This window comes from Lontra canadensis, unplaced genomic scaffold (assembly GCF_010015895.1).
Source record: "Lontra canadensis isolate GAN:19392208 unplaced genomic scaffold, GSC_riverotter_1.0 scaffold28, whole genome shotgun sequence".
In the NCBI taxonomy this organism is placed as follows: Eukaryota; Metazoa; Chordata; class Mammalia; order Carnivora; family Mustelidae; genus Lontra; species Lontra canadensis.
Genome location: NW_022631022.1, coordinates 8,210,495 through 8,234,041, shown reverse-complemented (window position 1 = coordinate 8,234,041; position 23,547 = coordinate 8,210,495). Strand labels below are relative to the sequence as shown.

Below are 23,547 nucleotides of genomic sequence, written 5' to 3'. Positions count from 1 at the left end.
ACTATACCCAGTGTCCTTGTCCAATTTCCTCAGGGAAAAGAGGTACCAGTTTTTACAAAAAAAAAAAAAAAAAAAAAAAAGGAGCTGAGAGGCAGGCAATAAAAGCCAATGCCTACCATTAGAAAGGCACCAGGGACTCCTTCACCCATGTTTTATGGACTTTTTGGCTCAGGTTTGGCATCTATACACCAGTGCAGACAAAGATCGTTTTGAGGAAAATCTGAAAACCTGTGCTCAGAGCAAAGGTAGCCGTGACTCAGCACTGGTCCCTCTTTGCTCCCAGCACTGCCGAAAGACGAGAACTCAGTCGAAAGTAAACTTAATCACAAAGGGAAAGGCCTCCATGAAGAGAAGGTTCCCTTCCTCCTTTCCAGTACAGGAGGATGGGAAGGCCTGGGCTGCATGAGCCACAGGGACCTTTCTCACAAGGACACTGTCCCTCAGACTTAAGGGTTCTGGTAGGCTTTCCCCCCTACCCCCTTAGGAGTGAAGCCACCTTTCTGAGTCAATCTGCCTCCTGGCATCTTCAAGAGACTCTATTCCTAATTGCTGTCTCAGCTGAATGAATATTCCTCCAGGTGTGCAGGTGAAACCAAAAATACACATCCTGGCCTGCTTTCCACTGGCATGGGATGTTCGTATTTTTGGCCATGCTAGAAAACATGGTTCCATTTTAAAAGTGTAAGAAAAAAATAAGTGCAAAAACTTGCTGCAGTTATGCTTCTCTCTTGTGCTTGCAAGGGGGGAAAAAAAAACACTCGCTTTTGCATCCCTTCCGGAGAACTCAAATACTGCTAAAATCAAAACTGGCAATAATAATAGGGCAACTCATTTCCCACCCCTTTAGAGAGAGAGAGAGAGAGAGACCAAAGCTGTACCAGTCTATTGGCACTTACACTAACTCTGGGGTTGTGCTGCTTCTAATTACAATCTATTTTATGTAGTCTGGATTCATCCTTTTCTAATTTAGCTGACTTTCCTTTCTAGTTATTTGGACCCATATGGTAAACCATTCACAGCTGTGTTGTACACTCCACAGTATATATTTAACCCAAGGCCAATCTAGACCAAGAGACTCCTACAGATTTAAGTCTCAGAAACCTCTTGTTAATTAAGCAATATTACTACTTTTGCATGGCTTTATTCAGTTTCAAACTAGACATAAATTAAGGTAAGTAATTAAATAGTCTACCTCAAGCCAGAGTATACACAAAACAACCATGCATTCGATTTAGGTAACATACTCAAGAAATACAGAGATCCCTTCAAACTAAAAACAAAGCAGACTTATGAGCATAAGCTAAATTCATTTTGTGAAAACAGATCAAAGCTCACTAGGGGACTGTTACCCTTTCTGGCTACTGTCCAGATTCTGGAATGTCCTCTGCGGCCTCATCTCACCAGCCACGTGTCCCCCTTCTCTGCACTCACCTTGTGTGGTATGGGATCTGTGTACATTTGACTACTATTTAAATATAGGTTAAGTATTTACTTTTTCACACAGTCTCAGGGGCTGTGTAAATAAGAATAAGTAAGTTTAATGAAATAAAATCCTTGCCCTCAAGGAACTCACATTCTGGTGGGAGAAACAATTCCATACATAAATAACAACACAATATGACAAAAGCTGTAAATTCCCCACATGAAGTATCTGAGACACAGACCAAGGAATAATTGATTCTGCCTCTTCCTCAAAGAAAGCATGGAAAAGAGGCTATATATGGGCTCACTCCGAGAGGTCAGTGGGAAGCACCTGAGTGTGAGAAGTGGGCTAACACTACCACGAGATGGGGGCTGCACACTCCTGTTAGAGTAAAGTTTCCAAATAGCCTGGAGATGAAGCTAGAGAAAGACTCTGCAGTGGATGAAGCAAGGAGACCCACGAAGAGGACAGAAGCCATGCAGCCCAGGTGAGAGAGTATAAGGCTGAGGGGAAGGAGTAATAGTAATTGCTTCCCATCCCCATGACCAGTCCAGATCTCACTCAGCTTGGCCCCTCTTTCTAATCCCCCCACGCCAGGCCTGTTCCAGTTTATCATCCTTTGTTTCATAGTAAGGGAAGGACCCTCCAGACTTGCTCTCAGCTTTCCTTCCTGAGAGCACTCAGACCAAAGGGAAGTCCATGGTCGGTCAGACAGAGCAGATAATGCCCAGAGAACTCTGTGCTTGGCACAGCTTGCACGTGTACTGGGCTACTCTACCTAGGAGACGGAGGCCCAGACAGTCATCTTTTCATGGGCTTTGGCCTTTGTTTATAGGTATTGGAGGTTTACCCTTTGTTTTCTTTGATGTCAAGGAAACAGCAATTACGAAGCATTGTGTTCTTCCTGTAAAGGGCTGGAGGCAGGAGTGGGGTGAAAGTGTGGCGCAAGCCTCTTAATTACACTGAAGGTAGAAGGCATTTTAAACGGGAGGGTAAAATATTAATTAGCTCACTTTTAAAAGTGGAATGAGTTATCTACAAATATCAAGAGGAAGAGGAAAGGGACAAAGGAATGTTAACTTTCCCAATGACTGACTTTATTTCTATTTGTAATTAAATTTATTGCCTTTCATTTGTGAGGTTGATACATGTCCTCATAGAAAATTTGGAAAACAGAATATACTGAAAGCACAAGAAAGGAAAAGAATCAGCTCTACAACTAACAACTTTAAGGTGAGTGCATGTTAAAACAAGGATTCCAAAACCGTGACAGTTGCACAACTCGGTAAACACACTAAAAAATTGAATTGCGGGGTGCCTGGGTGGCTCAGTGGGTTAAGCCGCTACCTTCAGCTCGGGTCATGATCTCAGGGTCCTGGGATCGAGTCCCACATCGGGCTCTCTGCTCAGCGGGGAGCCTGTTTCCCTCTCTCTCTGCCTGTCTTTCTGCCTACTTGTGATCTCTCTCTCTGTCAAATAAATAAATAAAATCTTTAAAAAAAAATTGAATTGTGCATTTTATATAGGCAAATTGTATGTATGTGAACTATATTTCATTAAAAATTGTTCATAAATTTTATTTTTCACATTTCATAGTCTACAGATATTCTGTGTAACACAGAGGGAGTTACCAGAACCTATTAAGTCTTTCCCCAACTAGCCTGGTTTTTTGTTACCCTAACCAATGCAGATATTAACATCTTTGGTACACTGAGCTCTATATGAATATAATTTTCTTTCTCCTCAATAATTTCCTAGAAGGATATAAGATTCCCAAACACACTGACAATACAGAAATTATTTTATAAGACTAACAGAATTAATCAAGAAAACTCAGTTACTTTCTACAATTACTAGGCACCAAAAATAAGTAAGTGGTCCTAAGTGGAAGTCACTAGGCATTAAGTATGAAGAGAAGACAGGGGACCTAAAGTTGGGCCACAAATACGTCATGTATCTGAGATCAACAGACTCACAACTGCAAAATGTTTTTCATGTCTGAAAATAACTTATGGCAAAGGAAAAAAGTCTGGTCTTCAGGTGGGTGGCACAATATGGAGGTGCTTAAGAACATAGGCCTAGGGCTGGACAAAGTTGACCAAATCCCAATTTAAACCAAGGCCAAGAGACCTAAACTCTGTCACCCATAAACTGTGCAGAGGATATAACACTACATCAGGATGAATTTGAAGTTCACCTAAGAAGAGCATTCCTAAAGTGCCTGGCGCAATGCTTTCCTATAATGAGCACTCAATCAATAGTGGCAACTAGGATCATGGTGATGTCAGCTGCTTTTGACTACACTGGAATGCAGAAATCCAAATCTTACCCCTCCAGACGTCTCTGTTTAGAAACTACAGTATTTTCCAACCAACTCAGAAAGAGCCTGAAGGCATTTTTATTACCCTGGGAGTTTCAGCTATGACCAGAGCTCATTTGCGCAATCTACATTCCAGGTTGCTTAAAAGCTTGCTCATGCAAGGACAAAAGCAGCCTTTGTCTCAAGCTTGTACAAGGCACCATCTCTGTCAGATGAGTTAACTGTGAGGGGAGTTAAGTGTGTTTCTGCAGGGGCTCTTGGTAAACCCCAGGAATGTAGGCACACCCAGATAGTGAGACAGGGTGAGTTTTGGGCAAGTGGATCATGGCATGTGCACGCAGGCGCCTGTGTGTGTATGTGCGTGTGTGTGTGTGTGTGTGTGTGTGTGTGTATTGAGATAACACATTTCGAGCACTGTCTAATGGCAGGCACCACTTCATACCACCCAACTGTGTGAGGTGGAACTCTGATTAGCCCCCCTTTGTATGTGGAAACTGAAGCTTAAGGAAGTTAAGTGTTTTTCCAGAGTCAGATGGTTAGTAAATGAATGGCAGATCCAAGATTTGAAGAGCCATGACTGCACAATCTCTCATCCACTACACCCCAGCTCTGCCAAAGAGAATGGTGAGATAAGCCTGCACCTTTCAGTCTCATTTGCTGATTACTGACCTGCTGACTTCCCAACCTGGCCTTTGACAAGTATGGTCATTTGAAAGCATCAAAAAGAGAAGACTTATGAAACGTCTAATTTGGATGCTTCCTTATTCTCCCTCCAGTTGTCCAGGGAGTCATTCTGGGAGATACGCCATGTCCCCAGGGAACTAACTGTAAGGCTGCTTTAGGATGATGCAAATCCTTGTGTCCACTCAGAGCCACAGGACATAAATGATTTTTCTCCTTTCCGTCCTAGCTCTGGAAACAAAGTCACCAGTTTCTCCAAGGCTTTTAAAGATTTTTTTTTTTTTTTTTTTTTTTGACAGCAGAGATCCAAGTAGGCAGAGAGGCAGACAGATAGAGATTGGAGGAAGCAGGCTTCCTACCAAGCAAGGAGCCCGATGTGGGACTCAATCCCAGGACCCTGGGATCATGACCTGAGCTGAAGCTTAACCCACTGAATCACCCAGGCGCCCCTCTCCAAGGGTTTTAGAAAGACAAAATAATTCTGAGAGTGAAAAGGGGCACAATCAGTAAATAATGCAGCTGTAAATAAGCCAGGACATGTGATCACTCTCGTTTTGGGGTTCCTAGGTCATCCTGGTTGAGGTTCCCAGTCTGTCGGTCACCCGTATGTGAACTGTACAAGTGTCAGTAAGTTAAAACACCGGACTTCCCAGAGCAAACCGCCCATGGCTCTTTAGCAGAGGTGTGAATCAGCAGCTGCTCTGGCTGCTGGGTCATGTACACATCTCAACTAGCCTCACAGTGAAAAGAAGTGCTTTGTCTAAAAGGGGAAAGAGTGTGGTGAATCACAAGCATCACCACAATAATCAGAATGCCCAGGGATTTGGGGGATGGGGCCATCCTAGAGAGACACGCTTCATTAACATAAGCCAGAGAGGCTGAATACTGACTTTTATAGACACAAAAAACAGCACAAGGATGACCTGAACAAGTTCTTACTCAGACCCACCCAATCAAATGCTTTATTTCGAAGGGAAGTTCTGCTTTATTTCGAAGGGAAATTCTTATGCCTTCTGGCCCTCATTACTCATCCTGGAACTCCAGGAAATACACTCATTCTGACTGCTCTTCTAATTCAAGCTCCAGGTCTAAGGAATGGTGTAACCAGTAGGGTTAAAAAAAAAACCCGAGTTTTTTCTTCAATGGATCTAAAAGCAAAGCAGTATAATTTTTCCCAGCATTTTTCCAACAAATGTACTGAAAAATCAGGGGAATTCAGGAAAAAAAAGGCCAGTTAGGGATCACCATGACCAACCTCTTCCTTATTAGAAGAGGCACTGAGGTCTCAAAGTAAAGACCTGAAGTCAAAACACACACCCAGGGAATCAGGCCTCCAGCTCTCAGCTGAGGCCTGTTTCCCTGTCACTAGGCTCCTTGGTTAAAATACTTTCTCACGAGGGCACCTGGGTGGCTCAGCCGTTAAGCGTCTGCCTTCAGCTCAGGTCATGATCCCAGGATACTGGGATCAAGCCTTGCATCCAGCTCCCTGCTCCATGAGAAGCCTGCTTCTCCCTCTCCCACTCCCCCTGCTTGTGTTCCCTCTCTCGCTGTGTCTCTACCAAATAAATAAATAAAATCTTAAAAAAAAAAAAAAAAAAAAAACCTTTCTCATGTTTTAAGTCTTTTCTCCAAAGAGAAGAAGGAAGAGGAAGGGAAAAAGGAAAGGATGAAGGAAGGGAGGGAAGGAGGGGTGGGGTGAGATGGGGAAGGTTTAGATCCACTCCAGTAAAGCTTGAGGACAATTTCAAATGACCAGTAAACAGAGATATGAGGGAGAATGAAGAGACAACTAAAAATGCCTCAGTCATTGTCAGCCTGACAAGAGAAGGACAAATGTCACCTACCTTTGGTCTTGATGGCCGTTTCAATGTTCAGAGCATCACGCTCAGCATCAAAATTGGTGTATGCTTTGACTGACCCATATGCACTTGGGGGCGTGGAGTGCTGAGGTTAAAAAACAAACATACTCAAATCATACACATTTAAAATCCTCCTGCTGAAGTATCCCTGAAATAGATTTCTTCTATTGTTTCTTTAAACAATTCAAATCATTTGTAGACTATGTAACTAGGGAAGTATTAATGTGCCTTCACAACAGAGAATAAGAAACTTCATTGTTTCTAATAAGATTTCATCTTCAAAAGCTCAGCTAGTTTAGAAAATGCTATCTGTATTTCACTTCTCCTACTTCTAGTCCAAGTTCAAAAGCAGACAACCCAAAGCTGGGCACTGGAAACCACCACTTATCTGGGAAGACTTTGAAAAGCATTAAACTGGGCCAGCAACGATTTGAAACAAGCTGAAAATGTGGAAAGGCCTGAATGACAAGTGTGTTTGGCCAAGTTTTTGCTACAGGCATCTGAATTTCCACCGGGCCTGTATCGCTGAGCTCACAGTTCCTCAAAATGCAATTGTAAAATGCTGGTGGCTTGCTTGTTTCAGACTGTCAGACAAGTGAGGGAAACCGGGGCACCAAGGTGGTCAGGCCTCCTGGCCCACATCCTCTTTGTGTTCGCTAAGTTCCTGCTCTGCGCTCTCTCCTCTGCTCTCTTTAACACTATGCTTTTAACCCTATTCCTATCACCCTTTCTATATTTTTCTTTAAATTTTTTTTCTTATGGCCTTTTAAATCATACTCTCCTCCTTTTCCAGTGCTTTTCAAAGCCCACTACCCTGCCTGATCTGATGGACCCACTTCCATCCCAGACTGAAGCAAAGACAGTAGTAGGTGTCTACATCAGTCCTTCTATCCGAAGCGTTAACTTCTCTCCTTCCTTGAGAGCTCTTACAGCTTCCCTCTACCCTGTTACCCAATCCCAAAGCAAAGGGAATGCAGAAGATGGACCGCGTGGTTTCGATTGTCAGTAGAACCATCCACCTTCAACTTCAAGACTCATCCATCCCCACGACCTCCCCCAAGTACATAATGCCCATCGTAATGTGATGACCTTGCCTTAGTTCAGTTTCTGGGAAGAGTCAGAGCCTGAGGTGCCCTGACTTACCTTTCCACTCACAGGCAAAACATCAAGAGGCATTCCAGCACTCATTCATTTGGTTTTATTAGGAGTGCAGTTATATACAGGTAAGTAACTAAGATGACATCCTCTCAAATGTTTCCCAGGACAAGCCAGAAATCTAAGTGGAGGACTGAACAGAGTATTTCAAAATGTACTTGTGACCATCCTGGCCAAATAGTGAATCCAGTTAACACGTATACCTCTGAAGCACAGTGGATTATTAAAGTATTTTCCGTCTAATTTTACTAAACTTTCCAATAAGATTAAATCAATGGAGATGGAACATACATTCAGAAAAAAGTAAGGACAAAGGGCTATTCTGAAATACTCTATTTGTTATGGTGGCTACAACATGTGGATGGAAATCTAAGAAAAACATTTCCCTATTTATTAACAATGCCATCAATTATTTACAAAGGCAGGCAGTCTGTTCATTGAGCCATATCACATATGGCTTCATTTCCTAGGTGCTATGTCAACTTACTCCAAAAACAACAAGAAGTAGGAAAATTTTGCATATCTTTAATAAAACTTCTAGAAACAAAACTAAATGGATAACTGAACCTATTACCCATAGAACTGTCTCAAAAATCAAATTATTGAGGAAACGTGTTTTTTTTTCTTCCTCCAAAATATGGGGGGAAACATGACATTTTCTATTGCAGTCCCATCTATCCACAGAGAGATGCATTATACTAAAGTAACTTCAAAGGCCACACAAAAAGCCTTTTCTGAAATTTGATACTAAAAAATATCTAATGATCAGATCCATTAAGAAAAAAAATTGTTTAGCTCTTGGACTTGACTGGACCTCAACATACAGCTTGTAAGTGTTGCCGGCAACAGTGTGCACAAGTTCCACGAGGGAAGATTAAAAATAGATGGGCTCTATACTCCATACAACCCGTGTCTGCATAGACGTCATCTATCTGAACATCTGATGGCTGGTACCAGAGAGAATACAGCAGTACCACCTAATCCAGACTGCTGTCAAGTGCTTTGATGTATTTCAGTTTCAGTGAGAGTGCATTTTGAAGTACCTGCAAGATATGCCTACAAACCAGGGTTACTGCTGAGTTTTTGTAAAAGCCATTTCTGCCAGGATGACCCGAAAGATATACGGAATTATTAAATATTTTTACATATTCATAATTTATATTCTACTTGATTCTGAAAGTATTTGCAATGACCTCTAATTTCACATATAGTTTAAGAAAATTTTTTTTTTTTTTTTTTTTTTTTTTAAAGATTTTATTTATTTATTTGAAACAGAGAGAGAGAGATCACAAGTATGCAGAGAGGCAGGCATAGAGAGAGAGGAGAAAGCAGGCTCCCCGCTGAGCAGAGAGCCCGATGCGGGCCTCGATCCCAGGACCCTGAGATCATGACCTGAGCTGAAGGCAGAGGCTTAACCCACTGAGCCACCCAGGCGCCCTAGTTTAAGAAAATTTTGTCTATAAAACAAAGCATCAGAATTTCCCGGTTCGCATACTTCCTGTGAAAGACAATTAGATATAATTTTGAGCTCCCTGATAGCCAAAGCAAAAAAGCAAACATGATGAATTAGAATATTTATTTAGCTAAAAAAAAAACAAAACAAAAAACACACACACAACTATCCTAGTTTTTCTAGATTAAAGATTTCCTGGGTGTTAAATTAAAACCACAACAAACATGTAAGTCCTTGTCTAGAATAATTTCACAGACACTGTAGTAAGTCTAAAACACAAGGGTCATTTTTGATATGGCTGTAGCTTATGCCAATCATTAATAAAATGCCAGGGTATGACATTAAAACTCAAGTGTCAACATGGCAATTACCACCACTGACACACTAAGTATATAGCAGGATAAAACTCCAGCCACCCCAGTGTCCCTAATGCCTGTCCAATTTTAAGGTGATGCCAAAAAAGTTTCTAGTGCCATAACATTTCTGTCAAATTGAACTACTAGAAACAGTAAACGTAATGGTGAAGAAAAGGGGAATGAAGAGAGGGGAATAACTGTATATTTGTTCTCATTGTCCTTAGATGTACAAGGAAAGAGAGTAGCATAGTTATCCAGAGAGACGTCTAATTTGCAAAAATTACACAAAATGATATACTTACATCACCCTCCAAGCTGAGCTTGCAGAGAATTTCGTGAACAGTAGACATTTTGAAGGAAGCTGGAGGAAAAAAGTACAACAAGAGTATTTACAAAGAGGCTTTCTTTTCCCCTGAAGCGCAGTGATTCATTATACTAATCTCTATTTCTTGGACCATTTCATCTGAGGATATTAGAGCAATTTTTGCAAATAGATGCAATTCCTATCTTATGATTGGGTAAATTAAGCTGAGAGATGGTTTGCCTTAGGTTTTGGATGGACTACAAAAGTAGTCCGTCTGGGCACCTGGGTGGCTCAGTAGGTTAAGGGTCTGCCATCAGCTCAAGTCATGATCTCTGGGTCCTGGGATCGAGTTCTGCATTGGGTTCCCTGCTCAGCAGGAGTCTGCTCCTGCCTCTTTCTCTGCCTCCCTCGCTCAAGATCTCTCTCTCATTCTTTCTCTCTCAAATAAATAAATGAAATCTTAAGTTAAAAAAAAAAATAGAAGAAGTAGAAGAAGTAGCCAGTCTTTCTCATGCTCTGTGTAAACAGAACTGGGGTAGATGTGATTTGTGAATACAAAAACAAAATGGTCCCCACGGCTCATGCAACTTGTTCGAAGAGGATAAAACTGAGTCTTCCACTTCTTATAAAAAGTGATAAGCTTGAGGCACCTGGTTGGCTCAGTTGTTAAGCATTTGCCCTAGGCTCAGGTCATGATCCCAGGGTTTTGGGATGGATCCCCCATATGGTTGTTGGATCCCTGCTCAGCGGGAAACGCGCTCCTCCTTCTCACTCTCCCCTGCTTGTGTTCCCTCTCTGACTCTCTCTAAATAAATAAATAAAATCTTAAAAAAAAAAAAAAAAAGGGGACAAGCTTGTCCAACCGGCCACTGCTTCTGTGTTTCTCACCAGTAATGTTCCCTATTGAAAAGGACCTGAAATCAACAACATTTGCACGCTGGCCCATTCCTAAATAGAACCTTTATTATTATCCATTATTTTCTTAGCTCTCCAATGCCTAGAAGATATGCAGCTATTTATGAAAAAGACCATAGACAAATGTTCTGACATTAACTCATCCCAAGATAGACCGATCCCTTGTATTTAAGATTCAAAAGGGCTGAAATGAAGTCATCTTCCAGTTAATACACTTAATCAGGCAGCGACACTATAGCCTGATGAATTGGCTTTCTAGCTTTGCAATCACACGGTTCTCGGAATTGATACACCAACGTCTGCCAATGAAGAGTGCCCAAGCAGCAGGAAATTTATCTCAACTGAGACAAGATAGGTCATTCAGCATCATCATCCCCAAAAGAAGGAAAATAGAGCAGAGCTGTAACCTGAAACAGTGGATTCGACATCTGAATTGTAATAACTCCAGCTTCAGTCTCTTTGCTTAATATTCTTTGATCAAGGAAATTGTGTCCATGCAAATCCAGCTTTCCATTCTCCCAACAGTTTGCATGGTCTAAATATTTTCGTAAAACTGGCTTGGAGGGAGTATTTGACATAGACATTTGCTAACTTATCAGAACACTGTGGACTAAGCAGATTCCAGTCTGTGTCAGGTGGAGGCGGAGGGATGTAAGAAGATTTGCCCTTATTTGTGCTTATGGACATATCTCTGGAAGATTTTCATCCTGATCTCCCTCTCCTAGACCACCCCCTCTCTCTTCTTAATGATCACAGAATAGTTGTTTGATTTTTTTTTTAAGATTTTATGTATTTATTTGACAGAGAGAGAGACAGCAAGAGAGGGAATACAAGCACAAGGAGTGGGAGAGGGAGAAGCAGGCTCCCTGCAGGGAGCCTGATATGGGGTTCAATCCCAGGACCCCAGGATCATGACCTGAACCAAAACCAAAAACTTAATGACTGAGCCACCTAGGCACCCCCACTGAATAGTTTTAAGCAAAGCAAAAAGAAAATTAAGGCTATTCCAATTACCCCTATACCCACAGCTCTCAGACACGCCTACCCCAAATATGTTCCACTGCTGGGATATAATCCTGATTGTAAAAGGTCTTGCTCTACAAATAAACCATGGTACATCCAGACCACAGAATATTATTCAGAACTGAAAAGAAATGAACCATCAAGCCATGAACAGGCATGGAAGAATCTTAAATGCGTATTACCAAAGAAGCCAGTCTGAAGGGCTACATACTACATACATAGTATGATTCCAACTATATGATGTTCTGGTTAAGACAATACCATGGAGACAGTAAAAGGTCAGTGGTTGCCAGGTATTAGAGGGAAAGGAGGAAGGGATGAAGAGGTGGAGCACGGTGGATTTTTAGGGCCATGAAACTTCTCTGTAAGATACTATAATGCCATTATACAGTTGTCAAAACCCACAAAATGTATAGCACTAAGAGTGAACCCTAATGTGAACTATGAGTTTGAATGACAGTGAGGTGTCCATATAGGTTCATTGGTTGTAGCAAACATACCACTCTGGTATGGGAGGCCATGCATCTCTGTAACTGGACTGCCCAATACAGCAGCTACCAGCCACACGTGGCTATCAAGCATTTGGAAGGTGTCCTGTCCAAACTGAGAAGTGCTGTAAGTGTAAACTACACACTGGATTCTGAAGACTTAGTGTGAGAAAAAGGATATAAAATCTCTCTGTTTTGATTTTATTGATTATATATTGTACTTATGATATGCTGGCTTTATTAGGTTAAACAAAATACATTATTTAAATTTAATTTCACCTGTTTTTCCTTTTTCTAATGGGCCTACTAGGAAATTCACAGTGGCAAATGCAGCTCACATTCTATTTCTGTTGGACAGCACTGGTCTAGAGGATCCCCTAGTGCCACGGTCCAATCCTAGTCCAAAAACGTTTGCAGTAGCCTGGTCATGTGAAAATTCAGTTTGAGATTTCTTGTCAGGACAGACAAATTTGAGTCTGCCTTGACAGAAAAAGCAAGAAATCTCCTACTCCTAGTTGGGCCAAAAAATATTCCACAAGGTCTCATCATATCCATCAGCCTGAGAATCACCAAAGTGGAGATGAATTCCCAAGGATACTAACTACCCAATCCTGACCTTGACCATCACCCCTGAGCCTCGTCAGAACTGCAGTAGGTCTGCAGTGAGGGGTAAACTGTTGTCATCTGCCTTACAGAATTCTAGTCCCCACTGTAAACAGCTAAGAAATAAAAATGCCAAAACAAAAGGAAAACCCCAAAGAGAGGATCAGTAAGTCAGACTTGCAAACAGAATTGTTTCTGCTCACAAAGAAATGTGGATTAAAAGTCCACTTCGTTCTTAAATCAGGTGCCTCACGCGGGTTCTGCTGTTTAGGGAATCTCGACCACAGAGGCACAGTAAGTTTTTATTGTAGAGCTCTTTCAAGCTGCCTTTCCAGCCCTGAGCACTGGCTCTGCAGACAGCTGCCTAAGCTTGTCTCACATGAGACCTTCGTTACTGAGTAAGCCAAAGACAATCTGATACACACTCTCCATTCCTGTTAATTCTCCTCCCACAGCCACAACACACTGAGGAGAGACAGAAAATAGGGGGTTTTAAAGACCCCACGAATCTTTCTGTTTTATCGTCCACAGTTGTGCTGTTATTTCATCACATCAATCCCACCTGCTACTATCAATTAAATTCCTACATATCATCTCATCCAATGGTTCAAAACCCATCCTTCAATAGCCTTCTCCTATTCCAGCTTAGGCCAGTCCTCCAAGACTGGCACAGAAACCCAGTATCAGTGCCTTCTATATAACTCCCCCAGCAAAAGTGGCCTGACCCCCACAGTCACTTGCTTCACTCCAAAAGCTGTATTCCTTTCAGACACAGTGCCCCGATCCCTGCTTCCTCCCCCATCTCCTTACCTTCACCTCTCCTCTTGGTTAGGAGACTGTGCCCATTCCTGGAGTCACCACTACTCTGGCCTCTGCTCATGTGGTGGTTGTAGCTGCCATCCCACACGCTCTCTCCCACCTTCCAATGCCAAAAGCACTTTCTGGTGCCACCCGACTTCTTTGTGGAGCACACTGTACTGAGTTCCCACATGTACCAAGAATTCAAATGGCAAATGTCTAAGTACAATTCAAGCAGCAGGAGTATATTTTACCTCACTTCCTTCACAGCATCCTGGTTCCCCACAAACTTAAGAGAGCCTTTGCACACTCCAGGTGCCAAGTAAACTTTTAGAAATAAGTCAGTATTTGGCAGAGTAAACATTTCTATTTGTATTATTTATAACCATTCTACAGGAAAAGCAAAAATGTCATAATAACCATAAAAGAATCTCCATGAAGCTCGCTATATAGCTCTGTGCAAGTTCTCTGGTATGCATTAAATATTTCCTATTTCATGCAAGCATAATGGAAACACATTTTCACCTTACAAATAGAATTCGGCCCTTGTTTCTTCATTACATCCAATCCTTTGGCAATGCAGTCATTTTGTGGAGGACTGGGTAGTCACTAGAAGAAAGTCGGCTTTGCCACTCAGAACTTTTATTAAAACATTAACATAATATATTTGATTAATGAGAACACGTCAGTGCAATGCTACCTTTGAAAGCAGTAAAAGAAAGTCTTGGTAGGGCTACTGTAAGTTACAAACACTAGTAACCTTCAAATAATCAATCAACAAACCCCTGACAAGCACATACTCTTGGCTTGCAGACACACACAAAATGGTGAAATGCAGACTACGCCCCCATAGCACTTTCCAGCTCTCTTCTCATCTTGTTGCAGTGAGAGACACCTGAGGTGTTAGCCCAGATTACTCAATTAATGAAAATCGAGGCAGGGCCAGAATCTGGGTCGTCTGACTCTCAGGTCTTCACCCTGGCAACTTTACCACAATGGTTCTCCCTTCCAAAGAAGACTCAGACAGAGAGAAAGATAAAAGTAATATGAGTGAGATCAGCTGAGAGATCAACGGTGAGGTACTGACAGGTTTGAGAAGGGCAATTACCCTGGAAGGTTCCAGCCAGACAAACATGGGGAAAAGACTGGGGAGAAAGAATGGAGGAGAGTGTCTGTCCCTGGGTGGTGGGAGAACCAAGAGGACAAGTTTAAAACAAGCTGTGTCTACTGTAGTGCCCCGTGGGGGGTCTAAAATATTGGCTTCTGAATGGTGCCAATTTAAGCATGGCTATGGAAATATGGGAGAGCCAGAAAGCCAAAGCTCCCCAATACTCATCTACTCTGTTCATCACATTTGCTCTGGAGGCTGAATTTTCTTACTATAAGCAGGAGCTTTGCCTTAGTTTACCTAGTGCTTTGAGAATAAAATGAAGTCTATGAGCCATGTGAAAATTCCACTCCCACTGACTCCTCATCACAGTGTAAAATTCTTAAAGTGTGTTAAAAGAAGAACCACTACTCTTTTCCTGGCAGAGTTCTCAGAGCACATGAAAACGACAGTCTGCATCACTCTTTCCAGCACTTCGACCTCACCCTGATCTCCAACTGGTTTCAACTTGTAAAAAAGAAGGGGGAAAAGCCAGCAAATTCAATCTGTTGATGAGTAGTATCTGCACACACCAGCACCTCCCATTCCCAGAGAAGCGCTGGCTGACTAGACAAGATCATTAAAACAGCTCTTTATTGGGTAGTTTTGTTTTGTTTTGTTTTCCTTAAAAAAATAATTAAAAGGGCACCTGGGTGCCTCAGTCAGTTAAGCGGCTGCCTTCCACTCAGGTCATAATCCTGGGGTCTTGGGATCAAGCTCCACGTCTAGCTCCTAGCTCAGCAGGGAGATTGCTTCCCCACCCCCCTCAAAAAATCAGTAAATCTAAAAAAAAGAAAGAAAGAAAGAAAGGAAGGAAGGAAGGAAGGAAGGAAGGAAGGAAGGGAGAGAGAGAGAGAGAGAGAGAGAGGAAGGAAGGAAGGAAGGAAGGAAAGAACTAGAGAGGGCTAGAGAAACTTAGTGAAAGAGCCACACCCACTTCAAACTGATTTGAAATAAGTCACCACTGGAGTAAGAATGCACTCACTCATTCCTGGCGGCCACCAACCACTCCCCCATCCCGGTGCAGTGAAGTAACAGTTTTCTCCTCTGGCCTTGAAAATATTAACGAATGGAGACTGTTAGCTGCCTGACTGCAAAAGCCCTTGGAGTGCAAAGCTAGACATTAACAAAATCTGTGCAGCTGTTGAAAAACAATCATTTACATTTAACATAAGGACTGTCTTAATGATACTTAAAGGATTACTTTTTTAAAACCCTACCTACTTTTTTTTTTGTATTTTATTGTTTCACATCACACACGTGGTAGTAAAAATAGTACAAGGGAAACAGATTAAACTTCTCCCCAAAAATGGAAAGTAAAATAAAATTTGCAAAGAAGATTTGAAACAAACAACTCTTTGTTTGTTTTGTTGACCCAAAAGTCAACACTTTGCAAACAGCAAAAACAAGTTCTACTGTAATGAATTAAGAACCAGCTCCAGAAAACCCAAGCATTAATTCACACAAACAAACAAACAAAAACATGTTGCAATGGGCTGGTCTACACAGGCAAATCTGAAATCTGAGCACAATCTAGCAGTTTCGTTGACACACCCACTTTACAGTTTAAACGTGGTGTTGATGTGTTACCACAAAACACAGCCCTAGCAACCATGATGAATCAATCAGAAACAGGATGATACAAACGAGGATTTTTTAAAGTGAAAATGCGTGTGGGTGGCAGCATGGAGGGCTGGGTTTCCCCACCAAAACCTTCCCTGTGCAGCGTTCCTGGTCTATAGGACCAGACTGGAATTTTAAACCAAAAGGGGAGGAAAAAAATTGCATGAGTGGGGTTGGGAGTGGAATTCATATTGTACTGTGTCTATTCTTCACCGCCCCCTCCCCAAGCACTTTTTATTCAACAGAACATTCCTGAAAACACAACTTGTTCTCCTGGGATTTATCGTCTTGATCAAGGCCTGAGTCACAGGGCCAAGTCATCCTGCAGAAAGCCTGGAATTGTGCCCAGTGGCCTTGATAAAACTGAGCAGGATGGACACAACAGCACTTGCTCTGGCTTGTCCCTTTCGCTACCTGATCGGAATCAGTATGTGTTTGTTTGCTCCCAACAGACCTACGTGGCAACCTCGTGTTCTCAGAGGTTCTCCGTCAGTCCCTGGTCATGGGTTTGGAGTGGGTGGAAAGAGACTGGCAGGAATGAAGTCAGTTGGCATGGGACACTTCCAGGGTTATGAAATCAAGGCCTTCGAGCTACAGCACAATGTCAATGTTTTATGGCCCACTTACTGTGTTTCTAATGGAGACCTGGTGTCTACAGAAAAAGCCTAAACGGGGCGCCTGGGTGGCTGAGTCAGTTAAGCAACTGCCTTTGGCTCAGGTCATGATTCCAGGGTCCTGGGATCGAGCCCTACATCCAGCTTCCTGCTCAGCGGAAAGCCTGCTTCTCCCTCTTCTCCCTGCTCGCATTCTATCTATCTCTCTTTCTCAAATAAATAAATAATCTTAAAAAGAAGAAGAGGAGGAGGAGGAGGAGGAGAAAAAGCTTAACCTCAGCCTTCAAGATCTCCCACAATTTGGGAGCGCCTGGGTGACTCAGTCGATTAAGTGTCTGCCTTAGACTCAGGTCATGATCCCAGAGTCTTGGGACCAAGTCCTGAAACGGAGCCCCTGCTCCTCCCTCTCCCTCTGCCTGCCGCTCTGTCTGCCTGTTTTCTATTTGTCAAATAAATAAATAAAACCTTCAAAGAAAAAAAAAAGATCTCCCACACTCTGGACTTCACCTACATTTCCATAAATATCTTCTACACAGCCCCCCCCATGAGTGCACACCTGCGCACACACTGCAGTGACACTGGGGTGGTTAATTCCTCTGAATATACTCAGCACAGTTCTACCACCTCAAGACCCAGGTTCTCTGGGAACACGCAATCTTGAGCAGCTGACACCCTCATGAGACTTCAGGATACAAAAATACTATACTTTTTCTAGCGCACCTCTCCCTGCTCCGTGCTCCTATCTCGGTGTGTCTGTGAAATATCAAAAATGAGTATATAGGGGCGCCTGGGTGGCTCAGTGGTTAATGCCTCTGCCTTCGGCTCAGGGATCAAGTCCTGCATCGGGCTCTCTGCTCGGCGGGGAGCCTGCCTCCTCCTCCTGTCTCTCTCTGCCTGCCTCTCTGCCTACTTGTGATCTGTCAAATAAAGAAAAAAAAAATCTTAAAAAATAAATAAATAAATAAATAAATAAATAAATAAAAATGAGTATATAAAGATGGTCTTCCATTTTATCTGCCCGTAGGGTTTCTGTCACATCCACTTCTGTTTCCTTATAGGTCAAAGCACAGTGCCTACCAAACGGTAGGTGCTCAGTGGCATTTATGGATGGTTTACACACATGAGGTCTTTCCATATCATTATGGCTTCTTTTTTCAATACACTCTTACTCCATTTTCTTTCTCTTGCTCAGAATGAACATCCTAAATGCAGTTCCAGTTCCAAAGGATGCTTAAGCTGCCAGTTGCCTTGCAAATCTTCACAAAGCCTGGCAGGTCACTTCACAGGCAGCCTCTTCCTCATCATGAAAGACAGCCCACTCCCACCCCAGCACCCCACCTCTGTACTTCCAGGGCCACCCGGGTCCTAGCTCTGTCCCCTGGACAACATGCAAATGTAACCTACATCTCCTAGAGCACTTGGAATACAAGAAAGGAAGAAGAACTTGCAAATGGCCTTGGGACTCCCAATTTCCTCTGAGCTATGAGTGTGTACACTGGGTGTGGCAGAGAGACAAAGAGCAAGGACTCCAGGTCACAGCCATTCCCCTGACTCAGAACTTTCTACACCAAACCTGGAATTAGAACTCGGACTACTTGGATGTACTGACTTCTCTCTGACAAGACTGAGCAGATGTCTTCAAGCTTCAGGGTATACCCCAGAAGAGAGATTCAGAGCTAATCTCAGTTTGGAACCACCCAAAACAAGCCTGGGCCTCTCCTGACCCCTACTACTGACCTGCTTCCCAACTAAGTAGATGGAGACTGCTTCTGGTAACAGAAGGAAAAGCATGCCAGTGAAGGGGTGGAAAGAATTTTTTAAAAGAACTGGAATTTCCTGATGTAGCCTCTGACTAGAATGGGGTGTGGCACCAGGGAAAATGAGGGAGGTGGATTCGCTTATGCAAAAAAAAAAAAAAAAGGGGGGGGGAGCATTCCATTTCTGTTTAACTCTCACAATCAAATCTGGAAGGCAGGTTAAGTCAAAATAACTTTAAGAAACACTACCACAAGTCAGGCTAAATATGACACTCAGTTTTGTAGAACATCTAGATTAAAGGGGGAAATGAGCCCCTGCCAAGTTTGGAAACAAATATTAATTTTGGAAAAATGTAAAGTTCAAAACTTAATTACTGTCTATATAATTCACTTACTTGGTCTTTTTTTTTTTTTTTTCTCTCCCCAACAGACTTCAAATTTACAGAGCAGGTTTTTGGTTCAGTTTTGGCTTTTTTCAGTCTGTTTTGTTCACTCTTGCATACCCAGTACCTCTATCTGCAAGTAGAACCTGATAGATGCTCAATAAATACTGTGGAAGAATAGATGTTCAAAGCAAACCACTAGAGACTGCGACTCCTCCTTGTGACAGGGCCACTCTCCATTAACAAAAAATGCCTCAGCAGGCCCACAGCCCTGAACGAGGCTCATGAGTGTGTCAGTACAAGATTCTAGGCCCAATGGTGCAGAAGAGGCCACAGCCTCCGAAATCAATAGCAATTACAGAAGGATACCTACCTTGCCAGGAAAACTACTTAAATCAGAAATTTGTCAGGAAACTAATGGCCACAACAGCCAGTCTAATGTCAGTCAATACAGTACTTTAATAGCTCAAAGACACAAGATGTTAAATACTGAGGTGCAATCCAAGAACAAGCACCTAATCAAAGCCAGTGAATAAGCAGTATTTCCTGGGCATTTGCCACAGGCAGTCCATTTGGCACTGTGGGAAATTACAAAATCTAGGTCTCCAAATCATAAATCCTTAACTAAAGAAATGCACATTGATGGGCATACCCTTGCACTACAGATGTGATAGATACTTTCGGAGAAACCCTTAAGTTTTTAGATAATCGATAGACTTGGAAGAAGGAAGGGAATGTCTTAACACCACTGGCCAGCGGACTCCTCTCTGGAGTTTGTCTCTCTGAACCTGGCCTCATCTGAAATCTTCCTTCATTCACAAGACCTGAATGTTGTAATTACGTGGCTCCTTAACTCCATGGTCTCTAATTTCACAGAACACAGATCTGTTTAGGTTGCTGAGGATTTCAGGACCACCAAACATTCCTAACTTATTGAATATTGATTCAAATTGCTAGCCTCTGGGTGTAAGTACACTGAAATGGGAAGGAGAAGGGGCAGCAGCAGAAATGATGACAGTAATGGCTTTTATAATATGTCAGAGAAGAGGGATGCTAAGGACACAGGAGGAAGCTGGAAAAAACAAAGGTTGGGGGGGGCAACGATATAATTTTCCAAATAATCAGGGCCAATCTCAAAACCAAGGAAAGTTCCAGAATAATATTTCAGAAATTTGTTTTTCCTACCCACATATCCTCATCCCTTATCCTCCCACCTTTCCTCCCTACCTTCCCCCCACCACCACCAAATTAAGCATGTACTATCAATATAGTACTTAGAGTGCACCTCAAGAAGAATTTCTGGGCTAACCTGGGAACCTATAAACCTTTATAATATTGTTTCAGTGAGAAGGTACATTCTGCATTCCAAAACCACCAAGTTCCAGACCAGCACAGCACCACATATTTCTGGACAGAATCCATTGGTACAGTCAGTCTGGGCTGAATGACCAGACTCCTGGACTCTAGGATCTTAAGGCTTTAGACAAAGACCCAGTGTGCACCCATGAAGCCGCTGCTCTTCCACAGATTCAGAATACTCACAGCTTAAAAAGAGCAACTCAACATAAAAGTGACCATTTGCAGTGGCATGGCAACTAATGATTTCAGTGTGCTTTACATATTTATTTTTTTTGAAAGAACATGTTTTTCGAAGTTTACCACAATAACTGTGCAAGTGGAGGTAAGAATGGGCATCCTTAGGCCACTTTCCCAGGTAAGGAAATTGGTGTTCTCCTACCTTCCCAACAGCCAGTTGATGGAATCCAGCCCTCCACACCAAGGGCTGAGAACCGCCTCAGACCTCTACAAGCAGTCTCCGGGCGACGCCCTTTTCTACACCCTCGTTCCTGACTCACTACTGCATCATGCGGAGTAACAGTCAGTGAAAACCCTCTTCCTCCCCTCCCCCCAACCCTGGGGGACACTTCCTGACGCAAAAATGGTCAACCAAATGGGAAACTCTCCAGATAACCCTGAAATCAGAGGTTGTTCTCCTACAAGATAATCTAGACAAAAGAGAATGCGCTGAGGTTGTTTTTTTTTTCTTTGTTTTGTTTTACTGGGAAGAGAGGTAGCAACCCCTACAAACTCCCACCTTTCATTCCCCCCACCACTGCTTCTCCAGCTGGTCCTACAAAGTTCCACAAATGCGGGTTTGGTTGTGTGGTGGTTTTTTGTTTTTGTTTTTCAAACAAAGTAAAACTGAAGGAGGTTACTTTCTAGATGGCCGTTAAGCTTTTGTTCAACGTGGAGGGAAATGCCCCCAAGCCTGTTCAGCCTGGGACCCAAGGCAACCGGGGCAGCCACACCCTGCCTACCCCGCGTCTGGAATGCGGGGCCTTCTCCGTTCCCCTCCCCGGCACCCCTCTCTCAGCTTTCTGGGAGCACTTCGGGGGGGGATGCCCCACTCCCCTCCCTCTGCCTTGCAACCCTAACGCCAGAGCACAACCAGTCCTCCTCACTCTTACCCAGACCACCTTGCTATAGCGCTGCTCTCAGCAGAACCCCTTGTACGGACCGTCCCTCCAGCCCCCTTCCCTGGACGGCCTCCCGGGTTCCTGTGGCCCAAGGCTCTTTTCCTCTCTTCCCGCTTCCTATGGCCGTCTTCCTCTCTTCCCGCTGCTCCCCGCCCCGCTAGCGCAGCGGCCCCGGGGCCATAGCGGGAGGGCGGGGCGCACCCCGCTTACCTGGGCCCAGCGCCGAGAGCAGCAAGCGTCCCCAGTTGTAGAGCAGAGCTGGCTGCCCTGGGTGGGGCTTTTATAGCCGCCACATCCTCGCTGTGAAGGGAGGCCCGCCCCGCCCCGCCTCCCCCTGCCCGCTCCCACCCGGAGTCAGAGTGACTCACCCTCCCTGGCCCGCCCGCCCACTGGGGCGGCCTCGCCCTGGAACGTTCTGAGTCTCGACCTGCAGGAGCGGCCCCCGCGCCCTCAGCCCAGCCCTCCATTAAAGCACTGCGGGGGCTTTCTTGAGGCCCATCGGCGGCCTCGTTTCTTCCACCCTTCCCTCCTTTTACTTTTTTAGCGCCACGTCGAGTTCTCAGCCTCTGACTTAGGCTAATAAATTAGCAAAGTAAGCTTGGTTAAGTCACTTTTTTTTTTTTTAAGCGTCGATGCAATGGGAGAAAGAATTGTTCCAGGAAACATAAATCGAGATTCCCCTGAGGAGAGGCTGTTGGCATCCAGTTCCAGCTCCCAGTTACGGTCTGCAAACTCGTTAGCTTAACCTCTGACCCGCAAGCAGTTCCCGGGAGGAGAGCGGGGCGAGCGATCCGCTGGGTCCTGTCCTGTGAAGCCTGGCTCGCCTGGGCCTTACAGCACGCAGCCAGGCCCGGAGCCAGGGTTGGGATGAGAGAAACGGGTGGGAGGCCAAAGCCAGGCTCCAAGATCCCACCCCTTCAGGCTCCGAGAGGAGCCCGTTTTCCGGGAGCACGGTCCTCTCAGCTTCTCTCCACGCCTCCCGCACCCGCGCTCAGCACCCCGCGTCCTGGCAGTACTGCGCGTCCTCGTGGCAGGCAGTCAGGGCTGGGTGGGGGCGGCGGCTTTGAGCCTCAAGTTCCAACAAAGAAGTTGCCTTCCTTCCTTCTTTCATAACTGCCGTTCTTCCGCAGCCTCTTTGCCAACTCCCTCCGCTCGGTTTTGCTCCGTTTCTCGCTTTTCTTTCCTTCTCTATTTCAACGAACCACACTGGCAACATGTAAGCAAACAAGTTTTTGTGTGTGACTGCTCAAAACTGGACGCAGAATTCAAACTAGCAGGAGTGTTTGGCTAAGAATCCTGAAGACCTCTCCCTGAAACCTTTGAATTCCTTCCTTCCACACATTTCAGGGAGCTAGCTCCTCTTCTAATCCTGATGCTTATGTGTTTTAATCTTCCACCTATATTGAGGCCCGTTTTTACTTTCTAGTTGAGCATCATTTCACTTCAGAGAACCATAAAATTAAAGGAAAGCCAAAAGACATTGTTTGCCATGCTCACCGTCACCTAGCCAACTCGCCACAAGGCAGGGGAGGGGGGGCTTGTCTCTGGATGCTCAGCCCTGAGCTCACCGTTGCCCAGTTCATTCACTTATAATGATACATAATGGGCCCTATCAGAACACACAGAAAATAAACCAACTCTTTTAATACATTTTCTGATTTGCATTTTTAAGAAAATTTTTAAGTAATGTCTATACCCAATATGGGCTCAAACCCACAACCCTACTGAGATCAACGGGGGCTGGCTCCACTGATGAGCTACCTAGGAGCCCCCTGGTTTATGTTTATAGCTCAATTTGGTCTGAGGGGCTCCTGGGTGGCTCAGTGGGTAAAAGCCTCTATCTTCAGCTCAGGTCATGATCCCAGGTTCCTGGGATGGAGCCCTGCATCTGGCTCTCTGCTCAGCAGGGAGCCTGCTCCACATCCCCCCCAACCCAGCCTGCCTCTCTGCCTACTTGTGATCTCTGTCAAGTAAATAAATAAAATCTTTTTTTTTTTTAATGTAGGCTGGAAGACTTACAGGCAAAAATCATGTTTATCGGGGCGCCTGGGTGGCTCAGTGGGTTAAGCCGCTGCCTTCGGCTCAGGTCATGATCTGAGTCCTGGGATGGAGCCCCGCATCGGGCTCTCTGCTCAGCAGGGAGCCTGCTTCCTCCTCTCTCTCTGCCT

General features: G+C 44.0%; 1 protein-coding gene across 1 annotated transcript in view; it reads right to left on the bottom strand.

The window, feature by feature from the left end:
• ANXA2 (annexin A2) overlaps positions 1-21,695 on the bottom strand; it is a 44,524-nt gene extending 22,829 nt beyond the window's left edge. Inside the window, exons 1-3 of the mRNA XM_032864815.1 lie at positions 21,590-21,695; positions 9,550-9,608; positions 6,269-6,368 (exon numbers count right to left, since the gene is read on the bottom strand). Coding sequence (XP_032720706.1) covers positions 6,269-6,368; positions 9,550-9,597 — 148 coding nt within the window. The 5' untranslated portion in view covers positions 9,598-9,608; positions 21,590-21,695. The remainder of the gene's footprint in view (positions 1-6,268; positions 6,369-9,549; positions 9,609-21,589) is intronic.
• Between the last annotated feature and the right edge of the window lie 1,852 nt (positions 21,696-23,547).